General features: G+C 40.8%; 1 protein-coding gene across 1 annotated transcript in view; it reads left to right on the forward strand.

Annotated features, from left to right (window-relative positions):
* The window catches only part of lemd3 (LEM domain containing 3), a 48,950-nt gene extending 35,271 nt beyond the window's left edge, over positions 1–13,679 (forward strand). The window contains exons 7-13 of the mRNA XM_055650789.1: positions 562–663; positions 3,170–3,272; positions 3,379–3,557; positions 8,000–8,081; positions 8,619–8,724; positions 8,879–8,957; positions 11,892–13,679. Of these exons, the coding sequence (XP_055506764.1) occupies positions 562–663; positions 3,170–3,272; positions 3,379–3,557; positions 8,000–8,081; positions 8,619–8,724; positions 8,879–8,957; positions 11,892–12,055 (815 nt within the window). The 3' untranslated portion in view covers positions 12,056–13,679. The remainder of the gene's footprint in view (positions 1–561; positions 664–3,169; positions 3,273–3,378; positions 3,558–7,999; positions 8,082–8,618; positions 8,725–8,878; positions 8,958–11,891) is intronic.
* The last annotated feature ends 2,461 nt before the right edge of the window (positions 13,680–16,140 follow it).

The raw sequence follows: 16,140 nt of genomic DNA on the forward strand, positions 1-16,140 counted from the left end.
CCATAGATGCTGCCTCACCCGCTGAGTTTCCCCAGCATTTTTGTCTACCTTCCAGGACTACTTACATCATTACAGAGAAGAAATGCATCACCCATAACCCTTGTGAAGGAAGAGAAAAAGTCTTAAAATCCTAACTCCTTACTTACGGATTCTCCCACACGAGGAAAGATCTTATCCTATCCTGTTCCTACCTTTATGTCATTACTAAGTTTAACAACTGTATCTTTTAGTGCTTTTATCCACATTATATATAAATTACTGAAAGTTCAGACTGCAACATGGTTCCCTGTGACACATCACTTTACATCTTGTCAACTAGACATTTTCAGTTTCTGTTTCTTTCCAATCTATGTTACCTGACAGTATCATTTATGAGCTTCATCCTCCTGATTTCCATTGTAACTTTGGATTCTTTCCTCGTGGGTCCAGCTGTGATATCATTACTTGCCATGTGGTCTTAGCTCTCCATGGCTCTCGCCAAGCACATTCGGATGTATTGAACTGTCCAAACCAGATAGAATTGATGAAATTGGTAATTTGATGTTTGTGTGATGCTTTCAGGTGTGGGAATTGTTTGGGGAGTGCATTATTACATGAAATATCGTTGGAGGAAGGAAGAGTCGGAGACCAGACAGATGTACGACATGGTGGAAAAAATCATAGGTTTGTTTAGGAAATATATTGTTTATACTGGTGAAGGGAATAATTAACTAATTGAACTGAGACCTTTTAAGTTTCTTAATTATTAAAAAGTCCATGTAAATTGATAGACTGTCCAGGGATGACCTGTATGTTTACTGCTTCAGGTTATTGATTCATGTATACACCCTGTAATAACATGCCCAATATTTCAACTTTCATAATGCTAACACAGTACGCAATGCCTTTCAGTTGCCACACTTGAGAAAATTGCATTGAAGAAAATTATTGTGGTACCCAAATCTATTATCTATTCTCTCTCCAGAGATGCTGCCTGTGAGTTACTCCACCATTTTGTGTCTACCTATTATCTATTATCCTGTTCTAGAAAATAGAAATCCTTTAAGTTAGCAGGCTATGCAGTAGCTCACCTGTGTAATTTAAATGAATGAATTTGTATCAATTAAAAAAAAAAAATTAAGCATTATCCAGGAAGGTTTGGAAAGTGATTAAGCTTCATCTTTGAATACGAATTTGGCACGAATGTCATAGATGGTCTTCCCTCAATTTCTTGCCTGAGGCCAATGACTTCAAAGGTTTTCCCACCCTCATCGACATTGAAATCACTTTCACAGAGGCTGGCCTGGATATATCAAGGTTGTACAGGCAGTTGACCGTTTGCTATTAACAGGAACCAGCAATTAGTGGTATAGTAGACGGTGATGAAGTTTGTCTACGGTTACAATAGGATCTAGATCAACTGGGAAAGTGGGCAAAGGAGTGACAAATGAAATTTTACTCTGACTAGTGGGAAATATTGCATTTTGGGAATATAAACCAGGACATGACATGCCCAGTGAATGGGTGGGCCCTATGGAATGTTAATGAGCAGACAGACCCAGGGTATGAGTAATTAATTCACTGAAAGTGGCAAAGCGGGTTGACAAGGTGGTGAAGAAGGTGCATGGCAAGCCTGCCATTGTCAACCAAGGCATTGAGCATAAGAATTGGAAAGAGTTGGTGTTCAAAATGTTGTTTACACAATAATTCTAGTCGCCCCGCTACAGAAAAGATGTGATTAAGCCAGACGGTGCAGAAATGATTCATGCTTGAATTGGAGGTTTTGAATTATATGGAGAGATTTGATAACTGCGGATGTTTTCCTGGAGCGAAAGAGACTGAAGGATAACTTCATAAAGTATATAAAATTATGAGAGGCACAGAGTCGGCATCAGCATCTGTTTACCTAGGTATGGGTCTGAAAATTATAGGCCATTGGTTTAAGGTGGGAGGGAGAAAGTTTAAAATGTATCTGAGGTGTAAAGAATAGTTAGTATCTGGAATGAGCTGATGGGGTGGCGGAATAAAATAACTATTGTAGAGGCATCTGGACAGATACTTGAATGAGCAAGGCTTAGAGAGATATGGAATTAATGCAGGCAGTTCCCTTCATTGATGGGAGCATTGAGTAAGTCAGGAAGTCTTGTTGCAGCTGTAAAACTTTGGTCCTTTTTGGAATATTGTGGAAGGATATGAAAGTTTTGACCACCAGAATGCTGCTTGCCAGAATGCCAGCTCACCAGAATGCTGCTTGCATTGAATAAAGACTTTGGATAAACTTGGATTATTTTTGCTGGGGAATCATAAGCTGAGGGGTGACTTCATAGATGTATATAGAATTATGAGGCATTTTTTTTAAAGGTTAAAATGTGAAATAGAGGATAGGGTTAAAATAAGTGGAGGGAAGTTTAAAGGAGGAGTGCGAGACACATTTTGCACAGAGGTATGTGCCTGGATCGTGCTGCCAGGGGAGGTGGTGGAAACAGGGTAGAAACATTTAAGAAGCATTTAATTAGACACGAACAAGCAAAGAACAGACGGATGTGGACCATGTGCAGGCAAATGGAAGTAGATTAGATTGGCGTCATGGTTGGTGTTGTTGCAGTGGGCTGAAGGGGCTGTTCCTGTGATGTACTGCTGTATTTTTAAAGTGGAATTAGTATAGATGGGCATCAGTATAGATTCGTGGTCAGCCAAAGAAAGGACCTGTTTATGCTATTCAATTGTAACATTGTAACAGATGAAGGACATGAGCAGTTAGCCACATCAAGCAAAGATAATGAGGAAGAGGAAGAAATGGAGCCTGCTAAGGAAGCTCTCACTGTTAAAGCTGGTCATGGATTCTAAGATCATGAATCTTGAGCCCACCAGTGTCCCGGTTCCACGTAATTGACCAGCAATACAAAACAATGCAGACTTTCCTTTAACCCTCAACCTGCTTCTCCAGATGAAATTAATTTAGAACTTCCCAAAATTGTAATTTTGAGTAAAATATTTTGAGCTATAAATAATCTTGCTTCACACTTTTGTGAAGTAGGATTATCAGCTCCCTAGCCCCTATTTTCTATTGACATTGCATTAACTGATTTCAAGTTGATGTTTCCAGGAACATTTCCATGGTACAACAGAGTTTACTATTCCACTTACTAATTAAATTGTGGCTAACCCTACTTTTCTTCCTTGTTTTTAGATGTTTTAAGACGTCATAATGAAGCCTGCCAGGAAAACAAGGACTTGCAGCCCTATTTACCTATTCCTCATGTACGTGATTCTTTAATATCACCTCAGAATAGGTAAGACTTTAGACCATCCAGGTAACCTTCCAGTCATACAAAAGTTCAGATTTGCTTTCACTGTCTCTGCATTAACTCTTTTTTTTTTATGGGGGAAATTTTGCAGAAAAACAATGAAAAAGGCATGGGAAAGAGCTGTGGATTTTGTTGAAACCAACGAGTCGCGTGTTCGGAAAGAAACTCAAAGAATAGGAGGAGGAGATTATTTAGTTTGGAGGTGGATGCAGCCGCCTTCAACTTGTGACAAGATTACAGTTGTGCCATCAAAAGTATGGCAAGGAAAAGGTATGAATTTGGTTTACAAATCCCCATTTGCACTTTAAGAAGTAGTGAACAATCTAACTTTTTAATGGAAAACGGCAGTAAATTGAATGTCGGGTTCAAGTTTGTTTCACATGGTTTATGTAACTGATCCAACCATTCTGGTCTTTTAGACACTAATGCTGCTTCAGCAATTTCACAATGCTTACAGTGCATAAGGTGGCCATTCGAACTTTCACATCCATACTGGCTGAATACAGGAGAAATCCATTCCATCTTCCTTTCCCCAAAGCTATGTTAATTATTTGCAAATAATTACCCAGCTCCCTTCTGAATGTTAGTTGAATCTGCCTTCAGCACTGTCACAGGCACAGATAAACTCTGCCTGACTTCAACTTATTGACAACTTATATTCATTGTATTCATTCATATAGACTGTAGTGTATAGTCTGTCCCCTGTGATTAAGACAGAGATTGAGAAAGGGGAGAGAGATTGTCCAAGTGAATTTGGGTGCCAGGATGGAAGTTATTAGTAAAGTTGATAAAATAGATGGGTTCTGTGCCGGAGACATCTGTAATTCAATTGTCGAAGGAGCTGGGGAGTGGTGCCATGGTATATTTGACACAAGGAATTACAGAAAGGATGTGGAAACTTTGAAAAGGTTATGGAAGAGGTTTATCAGAATGCTGCCTGGACTAGGGGGTATTAGCCACAAGGAGAGGTTGGACAAACTTGGATTATTTTCTCTAGAACATTGGTGGCTAAGGGAAGAGTTGATAAAAGTATCTAAAATTAGGAAAAGCATAGGTAGAATAGTCCATCATAAACTTTTTCCTGGGTTGGAAGTATCAAAGACCAGAGGGCATGATTTTAAAATGAAAGGGGGCAAAGTTTAAAGGAGATGCAAGGGACAAGTTTTTCTGCCTGGAATGTGCCAGGGGTGTTGGTGGCAATATAAGAGGCTTTTAGATAGGCACACTGATATGTAGGGAATGGGGGAGTGTGAATCATATGTAGGCAGATGAGATTAATTTAGCTTGGCATCATGTTTGACACAGACATTGTGGGCTGAAGTTCCTGTGCTGTACATGAATGAATGAATAAGTTTATTGGCCAGGTATTCACAAACAAGGAATTTGCCTTGGTACTCCGCCTACAAATGACAACATGACATGCCGTGACAGTTAAGAATGATACCTTAAACATTAATGTAATGTGTTGGTTACATGTTCCATGTAACCAACACAAAGAGAGACTTTGCACAGCTAAATGGTTTCTTCCATGTTATCCAACCCCAGATCACCCTGAAATTATATGAAACTTGAAATATTTTTTCTGGAACGTCAGAAACCCGGGCGAGAACTGATAGAAGTATATAAGATAGCAGCGGCACAGTGACGCAACTGTAGAACTGCTGCCTCGTAGGATCGGAGACCTAGGTTCAGTTCTGCCCACATGTGGTGCCTGTGTGGTGTTCGCGTGTTCTTCCTGTAACCATGTGGGTTTCCTCCCGGGTGCTCCATTTTCCTCCCACCTCCCGAAGATGTGTGGATTTGTAGGTTAATTGGCCTCTAAATTGCTCCTTGTGTCTCTAGAGCATTGGTGACTAAGGGAAAAGAGCTGAAAAGTATATAAAATTGTGAAGTATAGATAGAATAGTCAACCTACAATGTGCAGAGTGTATGCGAATGTGCGATAGCATAGAACAAGTGTAAATGGGTAATCGATGGTCAGCGAGGACTCGGGCTAAAGGGCATGTTTCCTTGCTGTATCTTTAAACTCAACTGTACAGTAAACCCTCATTTTAACGGACCCTTTTATAACTGAATTCAGTTAGTGGGGAGGGACCGGTCAACCCGTCCTCAGCTCGCACTGTCTCCCTGGCCACTTAGAGCCCCAGCTCCTGACATCACCCCCGATTTGCAAGGTGCACCAGCGACCCCATCGCATAATCTGTTGACCCAGATGTTGTTGCAACTCGTATTGTAGCCCCTCACAATCCATTGACACAGATGTTGTTGCTACGCACATTATTGTCTTCAGTTGCCGCTACTTACAGGATACGCTCGGTTACCATGGGGCTCCTTCCTCTTTCTTCTTTCCCCACCCCACGGAGTCAACGTCATATTCCACCTTGGAATCAGCAGCAGGTAAGGGGGCGAGAGCCCCACGGTGACAGAGCGCATCCAGTCAGTGGCAGCGGCATGAAGAAAGCGGGTCCGGTCGGGGGCCACAATATGAGCCTCACCAACAGCTGCATCAATGGTGAACAAGGGCTCACTGGTGCAGACCAGCGGCATTGGGGCCTAGTTTAAAAGTGAGAAGCACAAAGTGCTGGACTAATTCAGCAGACAGAATCAGTCTGAAGAAGGGTTCTGATGTCACATATTCAGCGATGCTGCATAACCTGCTGAGTTACTCCAGCACTTTGTGTCCTTTTGTTTATTAAACACCATTTGCACTTTAATTTCGTTTAGAGGCTCATCGCAGAAACAGGCCCTTCGGCCCACTGAGCCTGCACTGATCCCTGCACACTAAAACGATCCAACACACAGCAGGGACAATTTACAATGTTAACAAACCAATTAACCTACAAACCTGTACACCTTTGGAGTATGGGAGGAAAAGAGTGCTCCCGGAAAAAACACACACAGGTCACGGCGAGAACGTACAAACTCCATGCAGACAGCATCTGTAGTCGGGATCATACCTGGGTCCCTGGCACTGTAAAGGCCCTGTCCCTCTTTCCCGAGTTACTCACATACTCTCCCGCATTTTCCCCTTGATTTGAACTCTGATAATTACGGTAATAGCCATTCGTAGGTACTCGGGGCTATTTTTTTTTTTTACTCATGGACATTTCTCAATGTTGAAGAAATGTCCCAACTTACCTGATGCCCCGAGTTCATACGGCTGGCATTATGAGCCGCTAGAAAACATCTACGGACTAGCTAAGGACATTTCCTGAGTTCGAATGAAGGGGAAAACTCAGGAGAGTTCGTGTGTAACTCGGGAAAGTGGGACAGAGCCTTAAGGCAGCAACTTTACCTCTGCGCCACCTCTTTGTTTCAACTACATACAAAGATAACACCTTACTTGGTTATAACGGACAATTGACAATAACTAGTGCCATTCTCCCCCTCGCCCTCTTTGTGCTGCAATCCATCGGCTATTTTTTTTGTCCTGTTATATGTTAGTGTTTTCATTGGTGGAGAGGGGAGCTTTTTCCTTGGCGAGGATTACTGTCCCTACGAGTGACATAGATGAAGTAGACAGATCCATTTTTCCTGGGTGGAAATGTCAAAGGCTCGAGGGCAGAGGCTTAAGGTGGAGGGCAAAGTTTACAGGAGATGTGTGGGACAAGTCTTTTGCCTGGAATGTGCTGCCAGGTGTGGTAGTGGAGGCAGATTGATAGTGGCGTTTAAAATGCTTTTATATAGGCCCTTGAATATGTGGGGAATGGACTAATATTGATCATGTGCAGGCGGAGTAGATTTGTTTAATTTGACATCGTGTTCAGCAAGGATATTTTAAGCTGAAGGGCCTGTTCCTATGCTGTACTACCGGTTTTATGTATTTGATTTGGAGTCATTTTGTGACTTTGAATTGTTCTTTGAGATTTTCCTTGTGCTGCAATCCCTCAGCTACTTTTTTTTGGTCCCATTATATGTTAGTGTTTTCATTGGTGGGGAGGGGGGCTTGTTCCTTGGTAATTAAAAAAAAAAAAAAATCCAGTTTAAAGTAAAAAATTAACTTTGAGGTCCAGATCCAAAAGGATATAGTGGGCGACTACCATCTGGTATTGTTTAACTACAACGTGATGTAGAATACTTTTGTGTACCCCAAGTAAGTTCTAGTCACTTAAATTACTTTTAATTTAACGTAGTTAGGTAAAAGTTCCAAGAATTATGTACTTCAGCCTTTATTTTCTTTGCTCCAGAAGATATGTTAGACTACAATCATCACTTGTCATCTTGTTCTGATGGGTATTCCTCAAGTTCAGTAACAGAAGCTGCTTTGTGAAATAGTTCTTGCTTGTTAACCCTAATGGCAAGTGGCTACAGATATTTTGCCAATGAGTTGTAAGAAACAATTAGGGATGACTTTCTCTGTATTCTTAGATGCGAACAATTATGAATTTAATGTTATGCAGTATTCAGGGGTAAAAAGTGTGAAAACTCTAATGCTGGCTGAGACTGCTTGTAGTGGTGACGACCAATGTTAACTTGACAGCAGTCTTTAGGAACTCATCTGTCAGTACATTTACCCTTATTCATTGAAACATGCATTCCAAGCAACCGTTTATTTCCCCCCTAATCAAATGAAAACCCGCCTTAAATTAGCTGATTTGAAAATGTTTCATTTTAAATAGTTTGTACTGTCATGACGGTAATGTTGCAGAAATTTATTTTAAGAAGCTATGTACTTTTAGTATACCATTAAATTATGAGTTTTTCTTGCATAGCTTTCCATCTTGATGGAAGAAATTCACCACCTAACAGTTTGACGCCCTGTTTAAAGATCCGCAACATGTTTGACCCAGTCATGTAAGTATTTGATGCATTAGTTTTACTGATTGGTGTTCAAGTGACCAGAATTGCATCCAAATTTTTCAGGTACATATAGATAGCTGGTTATATGTAGATAAAAATAAAGACTGGCAAATCCTAACTCAAAGCTTTTTCTTTGTAATTGGGTCGACAGTTTTTGAAGTTGATCAATTTAGAGTTCAATATCAAAGCCAAAGTGAGAATTCCAAATTCTGAGCAGGAAGTTGAATATTTTGCTGTTGGGTTAATGTTGTTTCAACTATTTCTCTGATATTGCCTTGCAATGTCATTTACATTGTCATTTACATAGGAAAGTGGGTTTGTGGCTATGTTAATGAACATTTTTGCATCGGGGTAAAAAGGGAAGGGAAAAAGATGGGTGCATATTAATGTAAATGTTATAGTACACACATTTGGTCTACAAATGAAAAACCAAGTGTTCCCACCAGCCATGAATATTTACCAGTTACTTTTTATTATTCTGAAAATCAATTTTTTTTTAATCCTAGTGTTTATATTTTCTGTATTTTGCAGGGAGCTTGGAGATGATTGGCATGTTGCGATCCAAGAAGCAATTCTGGAAAAATGTAGTGACAATGAAGGAATTGTTCACATTGCAGTAGATAAAAACTCACGTGAGGTGTGTACCATATTTTTAACAAACAGATAATCTGATCTAATGTTCATGTCTTGAGTGTGTGCCCAATTAGTTTACCTGAATGTTTTCTTATAATTGATATGGTTTCCTTGTCTTTGTTCACATGCTATAATTTCCTCTCCGCTCTCTACTACAGGGTTGTGTCTACGTAAAGTGTCTCTCTCCAGAATATGCTGGCAAGGCTTTTAAAGCACTTCATGGCTCGTGGTTTGATGGTAAGATGTTTTAAAATCACTTTCACACATTTAAGTTTCACTTTTTAGGTACAATATACAGCAGAGTAATAACAAAGGACAAAGGACATTTATTGTCACATACACCAATTGGTGCAGTGAAATTTGAGTTGCCATGCAGCACACAAATAAACATCCCACACTTTAGAATTTAACATAAAGAAACAACCCCTCCCCCCCCCCCCCCCCCCCCCCCCCCCCCCCCCCCCCCCCAGCCCCCCCAGAATCAGCGTTTCCCACTGTGAGGAAAGGCACCCAAGTTCAGTCTCTTCCTCTGTCCACCCGTGGTCGGGGCCTATTGAGGCCTTCGCAGTCGCAGCTATGGTGACCCCATGTTTTCAGGCCCGCGAACGGAAGAACGCTCTCAGTGGCCCAGAGCCTCCGAAACGGCAGCTTCCTAGCGGAGCGGCTCCCGAAGTCCACAGGTCAAGCTGGGCGGTGATTCAATGCTGGCGACCCCTGCTAGAGATCCCAGGCTCCGCGATGTCAAAAGTCAGCGCCGCCAGCGGCTGAAAGCTCCCACCGCCCGCGGCTGGTAGCTCCATAGACCACAGCTCCACGGTGATTGAAGTCAGCAGTCACAGCACTCCGGAGCTCCAACACGGCGATTCCCAGCAAGGCATTGCTCACTCCGTGATGGAATCCAATGCTGTGCCGCTGCTGATGCTGAAACTCTGGCCAGTCTCCGGCAGGAAAGGCCGCGCCAATCCAGATGGTAGGCCGGGAGGAGGGGGAGAAGATGAGGCTCGGAGGATAGGATGCATCCTCGACCAGGAAGTGACTAAGAGAAACAAACTTTAAAACAGACTAAAAATAACAAAAAGGATGAGAGGACAAACAGCTGTGAGTAGTGGCTGAAATTGCATCACATGTTGGCATCCAGTGCCATGCTTCAGGGCTCTCACTTAACTTTTTTTCCCACTTTCCAGCCGGGCAACCTTGGGAGCTTTTTAGGTTGCCAAATTACAGTTTAGGTGGTCATTTAAGATGGTTTGCATGACGCGTGCTATAATGTGCTCGGCCAAAGTGAGTTACCAGTCGGAATTATGCTCAATGAAGCATTCGCATATTATTTCTGCTTCAAATAAAGTCACAAACTAAACATATTCACCAATCAAGACATGATGTATACCACAATGACATGCAGCAAAATTATAATACAGTATCTCAACTTTTTTTACACATTGCAATTAATGCAATTTCTATTGGTTCTTTCCACTTCCAAACAAAAATGTGGTTGGATTATTCAGCGTATGATCAACCTGTGTCAATAAATCCTGAACCATGGTAACATATATGCTTAACCATGCACCCTAGATTGATGCAAGCGTGTTTTCTGTGAAGGAGCGAAAATTACCATGACATGGTCATAGCATAGATCGTTATTGCTATTGGTACAGAAACACTCTCGCTTCCCACATAATTTTTCCATAACAAAATATACAGGTTGCAAGGAAATTTCTAAAGGCACTTTATGATAATAGCTGTTAAAACCGACTATACCCATCTGACAGGTTAAACATTACACTAACTGACAAGAGATGGCCAAAGGACATAACTGCAGCAAATGTTCTTTTGGTAATATGTTTAAAGGTGTCAAAACGGCACATTACCGGACATTCAGATTAGATGTACGTGTTGTGAACAGCAATGAAGATACCCAGTTTGTACACACCAGATTTAAAGAAAAATATTGGTAAACGCTGTTTTCATCATTACCACTTCAGAATTAACATTAAAATTTCAACTGAAATATCTCCTGACCAAATTTGTGATGTATATGACCGACTGTAGAAGTAAAACATGGATAAATCCAATGTATAGTTGTGAATGTTGCTCATTAAATAACTACAGTACTGATACTCCATATTAAGAGCATGGATTTGCCATTAAAATGAATTCTGTAATAACGTATCAACGGTAGCAGTGACAATCGAACACTGCGGTATTAATGTTTCACGTGTTCACGAAAACAAATAATAACATTGGGAATTAAAACACATTTGATTGCATTCCGTTATCAAACATAGCCAATGTTCGATGTGAAGACATTTCCAGCACAATAGGGTCGGGGGGGGAGGTTGTGAATTGGTGCGGGGTGGATAGATGGCGGCGGGGGTTTGAGAAGGCAATCGGTGCAGAGTGGATGGATTGAGGCAGGTGAATTTAGTACGTGTTGGTTGGAGTATGTAAAATTGTGAGGGGAGAGCACGGGGGATGTCAGTGGTGTTGAATGGGGGGGTCAGTACAGGATGAATGGGAGTAGACAAAAATGCGGGAGAAACTCAGCGGGTGAGGCAGCATCTATGGAGCGAAGGAAATAGGCAACGTTTCGGGTCGTGACCCTTTTTCAGATTGTTCCCCCTATTCTTGAATGGGGGAGATCAGTACAGTTTTTTGTGTCTTTAATCTTCACTATAAACCAGTATCTGCAGTGCCAAGTCGGGCAAAATGACTCGGCATTTAGGTTGCCCGGCGGCACTTTGGATGGTCATTGGCACCCGGGCAACTGATAATTTCGAGCCCTGCGCTACAAAAAGTGTGTTGCACATTTGCCTAATTGTATTTCAGCCATATTGGTTGCGTGGAAGTGCATTGTAGAAAGGACTAGTTTTTACAAACGTAATCGGGAGTATTGTACCGTGGAACAAATATTACTTTCAAAATTGTTTCACTCTGCTTTTTCCTTTAATTGCCATCAATGAAAAATAGTATTTTGTATTTAATACTATGATAAAGGCAAGTTACATTTATTTGTAGATAGCAGTTTTTTGATTTTAATAAACAAAAGCAGAGATGGGAAGCATTTTGTAGTCATTTATTGCTAAGTATGCAGAATGTTGCTCTTTTGTGCACTAAGTATTTTGGAAACTTGTTTGAAGTTTTATTTAAGTAACTTTTTTTTTTCTCTTTCAGGAAAGTTAGTGACTGTAAAATATCTGAGACTAGATCGCTACCATTATCGTTTCCCTCAGGCGGTCCATTGCAACACTCCATTAAAACCGTCAAATAGGTACATGAATTCAATGTCACATCTGCGACTTCTAACCAACACAGCTAACTCCCAAGGACCCTCGTGAGACCCCACCTACTCCTGCCAGTATTGCTATGCTGTACCAGGAGAAGTCTTGCTTGAATGCTCTGTCTTCCTTTTTATTGCTTTTATATGTACACTTTTTGTATTATATGGACTGCATCTTTTGTGTCAAGATGCTAGGAAGCTGAAGAAAATTTCCAAAGGAGCTATCTGTAGCATTGGTATATTGGCATAAAAAATAATTGTGTAGACGCAACATGAGGCACGCCTCTCGTACAATGATTAATTCTTGATCTTTCGACTGGGCACAAACATTTAATTTACTGAAAGTTAAGAATTATGTTTTTAGGTACATTAAATATTAATCATGTAGATTAAGTCCAAACAGTATTTGACCATGGTTATATGAAAGGACCTCATAGGTTTAACTTGACTACTCAAAACTTTTCCATTTTGGAGTTTTGATTTGCCTGTGGTTCAAAGTAAATCCATACAAGTAACTTAGCACAGGATTGCCATCCAACAACTAACGATAGTATAGTAGGGAGACTATTTGAGTAATGACATGGGGAGAGTACACAGAAAAGCGAGGGTGCATTTCAACAGTTTTAAGCAAATGTGAACACCACTAAGAATAGCTTTATGATGTAGCTGTTCGCTTACCGATAAGATCTGATTTTTATTTTGTACACTAAACATGTCTGGATTAAATACGGATAAAAGTAGTACTATCATGCAGAAAGGAGAAAACCAGCAGTGTCGTATAATGAGTATAAATTTGCAGAATGACAGAAGATTACTGCAGAATAATGCACATAAGATAGTTATATATTTTGATTAGCTAATCAGTCCCTCATTATTAGGTAAATAGAAGCAGCCTATATGATGGAATATTTTCCAAAAATGAGCGTAGTTTCACATATTACCTAATCCTGCTTTTATTTACTTTTATTCTGAGTTTGTTTGTAATCTGCAGTGAAGAGCGTGGAATTGCACAAATGCACAATGTACTCAGAGTAAACATGATGCACACTGCCTGCAGCAGAGCCTCACTGTGCCTTACCTCTGTGCTTGAACAGGAATGTAGTTTAATCCCAGTTTTAAAGTGTTCCACTTAAAAATCTGAAGTTTCCATACAGCTTTTGTTGCACTTTGGTTAAAAAGAAGTTGTACCACAAATAAAGCAAGGAAACTTGCTGTTCCATGTGTGCATTGTGTGATGGTGATACTGTTCATGTTGGGCCAATCCTTGGTGCATCTGATTGTTGATCTGTTGTAAGAGTGAAAGTATGTGAATGTGGCATATTCCATTAAGGGCCACTACTTGATACAGATGCATCTTTGAATTTTCCAGCTTCTCTGATGTATTTCATTTTATGTAAACATTGTACATTTATATATTGTAATATGTACCATTATCCATCTTATTTTGCTTATAACTGTTAAGATTGACAATATCCCAACCTGCAAGACAGATGGGAAGGTGTATAATATCCAGAAGTTCAAACAGTTCAGATGTTTAATGTAATTTGTCATTTGTCTTGTAAAAACAACTCTAATTAAAGGTTTACTAGGGGTTTTTAAAATGCCGGTATTTGTGTATATTGCTTGCAATCTTTGTTTTAGTTACAACCTTCAAAGTAAAACATTTCTAAATTATTATACAATGATTGCTGAACAACTTTTTTTTCTAAGAAAAAAAATCAGCAGTGAAATTGCATTTCAATTGCACCTCAAAGCACTTCATAACCAATATAATTACTTTCAACAAATCTGTTTGACCATATGTAACGGGCAACTTTTGTATAGCCATGCCTCTAATACTGTTAATGACTAAATGACCATGCATTTCTGGAGGTAACTGGAGAAAAGTTTGTTGATTGGGAGAATTTAATACTTTGAATAATCACTGAACTGCTGATTTTTCTAATTTCCAATGGACATAAAGTCAAACTTTCCTCATAAGCCAACCCCTTTTATCCCAGTACTCAGCATAGTGAACGCTCTTCAATGTAATTATTCTTCCTTAAATAAAGGGATCAAAACTATGCTCCAGATATGGTTATGCCATACATTTTCCATATGTCATCCCTCTTTGACAATAAAGTTTCATTCCTTTTTGCCTTCCTAATTATTTATTTCGTCAGCCGGCTAATTTTCTGTTTAAAGTAGGAGGAAACCACAACCCAACAGCTTTCTTTTGAGTTTCACAATTTAATCTTTTTTTAATCAACTTTCCAGATTATGCTACATCTCTAAAATGTCTGCCTATTTCCTTATCTCTGCATTAATCCTTTGAAAACTTTGTGCATCTTCCTTCCTCTCCTGTCCTTGTATTAACAATTTTTTGCTGCTGTGGAAGTTATGTTCCACGTACCCTTGTGAAAGACTGATGTTATGCAAATTGATACAGAACTGCTACAGTGCACATTTAAATTTGTCATTGGAAGCGGAGACCACTTGGGAGCTCCACAGAGCTTTAAGAATTGTCAAGGTGTGCCAATATTTGTATCAGAAGATTTTAGATTCACGCTGAGCCATTGTTTAACAGAAGAACTGCAAAGTTGTGCTGTGTTGGGGATCTCTTTGGAAGTAGAATTTGATTATACAATTATCAGTGAAAATATCATAAATGGGAACTTTAGTTTTGTGTGCTTAGCTGTATGTGTTCATGGCAAAGAATGCCCATGCAGTGAAGTCATTCGACAAAATGTTTGAGAATGTTACAAGGCAAACTGGAGTCACGTTTTCCTACTTAAAACACATCATTGGTTCCTTACAACAGAAGCATGTTTTTGGCAACTCTCCACTGAAGCTACATTATTTAAAGACCCACTTCATGTGTTCTGCTACGGAACACTCTGGGCAAGAGCCTGCCTCTTATCACTGTAGTGTCTGGTTATCACTTTTCTACCGTGAATGATTATGCTGATTCAATTGATATGCTGCTGATTCTGCAGAGCAGAAATGTCTCGGCACGTTGAGGAAGGAGGACATGTGGAGTTGGAATTTGTAAACCCTAACGTATAGCGTATAGGGATCGGGCTTCTATCTGCTTCTCCAGGAAGCTTTGTTCACTGAGGCTAAGGTTTTCAAAGTGGAAACTGACAAACAGTTCTCCATGTTGGTGCCCATGTTGATTTCCCCGTGCAGATCGTTGTCATGATCATCTTCTGAATCATTTTAGGTACTTATGGTTGATCCATGTTGTATCTGAGTTTGCTGAGCATTACAGCGATAAGAAATTTGACTTTTCTATTTGTGCAGTGCATGGATTTGTGAATATTTTTGACTTTGTTCGACTGAATATTAATTGGTTAGTGGCACAATGCTTCATATTCTCATTTTGAGTTCAACTCTCTATAATTGGAAATGCTAGTGCAGCTTAAATGTATAAATTGTGGTTGGGCATTGGGAAGAAATGTCTTGTGGTCAATGCCCTTTGTTCATAGACATTCACAGCGGTGTTCCTTCTCTATTTTTGTGTCAAGCAGGTTAAACAATACAAAGCATTTCAATTGCTGCCCCACTGACCATCCGTCCACCGGGACCTCCCACGCATTGCCCGCCGACCCAGACTCTACTGCCCACGTTTTACCATCGGGTCCGCCGACCCTCGCCACTCCACTCTCCTCCATCAGCCCGTAGCCATCGCCTTACTTGCAGCCTGGACTCAGCACTGGGCCTGAAGCCTCCACGCAGCTAACTCCCACTCCCATGGGTTTGACTGCACTGGGTCCTAGTGTTAATCTCCCTAACCCTGGTAACCTCAGTGGCTGTTCCACTGGGTCTTCCACATCCCCCTCAAACTATGTGCACCTGCTCTTCCCCACCCACACTACGGTCCTCATACCCCCCCTACCCCCTGACACCCACCAGACATCGCCTCGGCCTCAGTCCACTCACCTGCCTTCCTCCGGCCCCAACCCCCCCCCCTGCCGTATGTTCCCCAGCCCCCCTCTGCCCTCCCCCTCTCCGCCACCGACCGGTCGGTTCTCAGCAGAGGTCTTATCTTTGTCCCCCTCTGTCCCCACCTCAATGAGTACCGCACCCGCCACGACTTGGAGCTCTTCTATCGTTGCCTCCGCCTCACAGCGTTCTTCCATGGGAAGGAGCACTCGCTATTGA

Source organism: Leucoraja erinacea, chromosome 19 (genome assembly GCF_028641065.1).
Source record: "Leucoraja erinacea ecotype New England chromosome 19, Leri_hhj_1, whole genome shotgun sequence".
NCBI lineage: Eukaryota > Metazoa > Chordata > Chondrichthyes > Rajiformes > Rajidae > Leucoraja > Leucoraja erinaceus.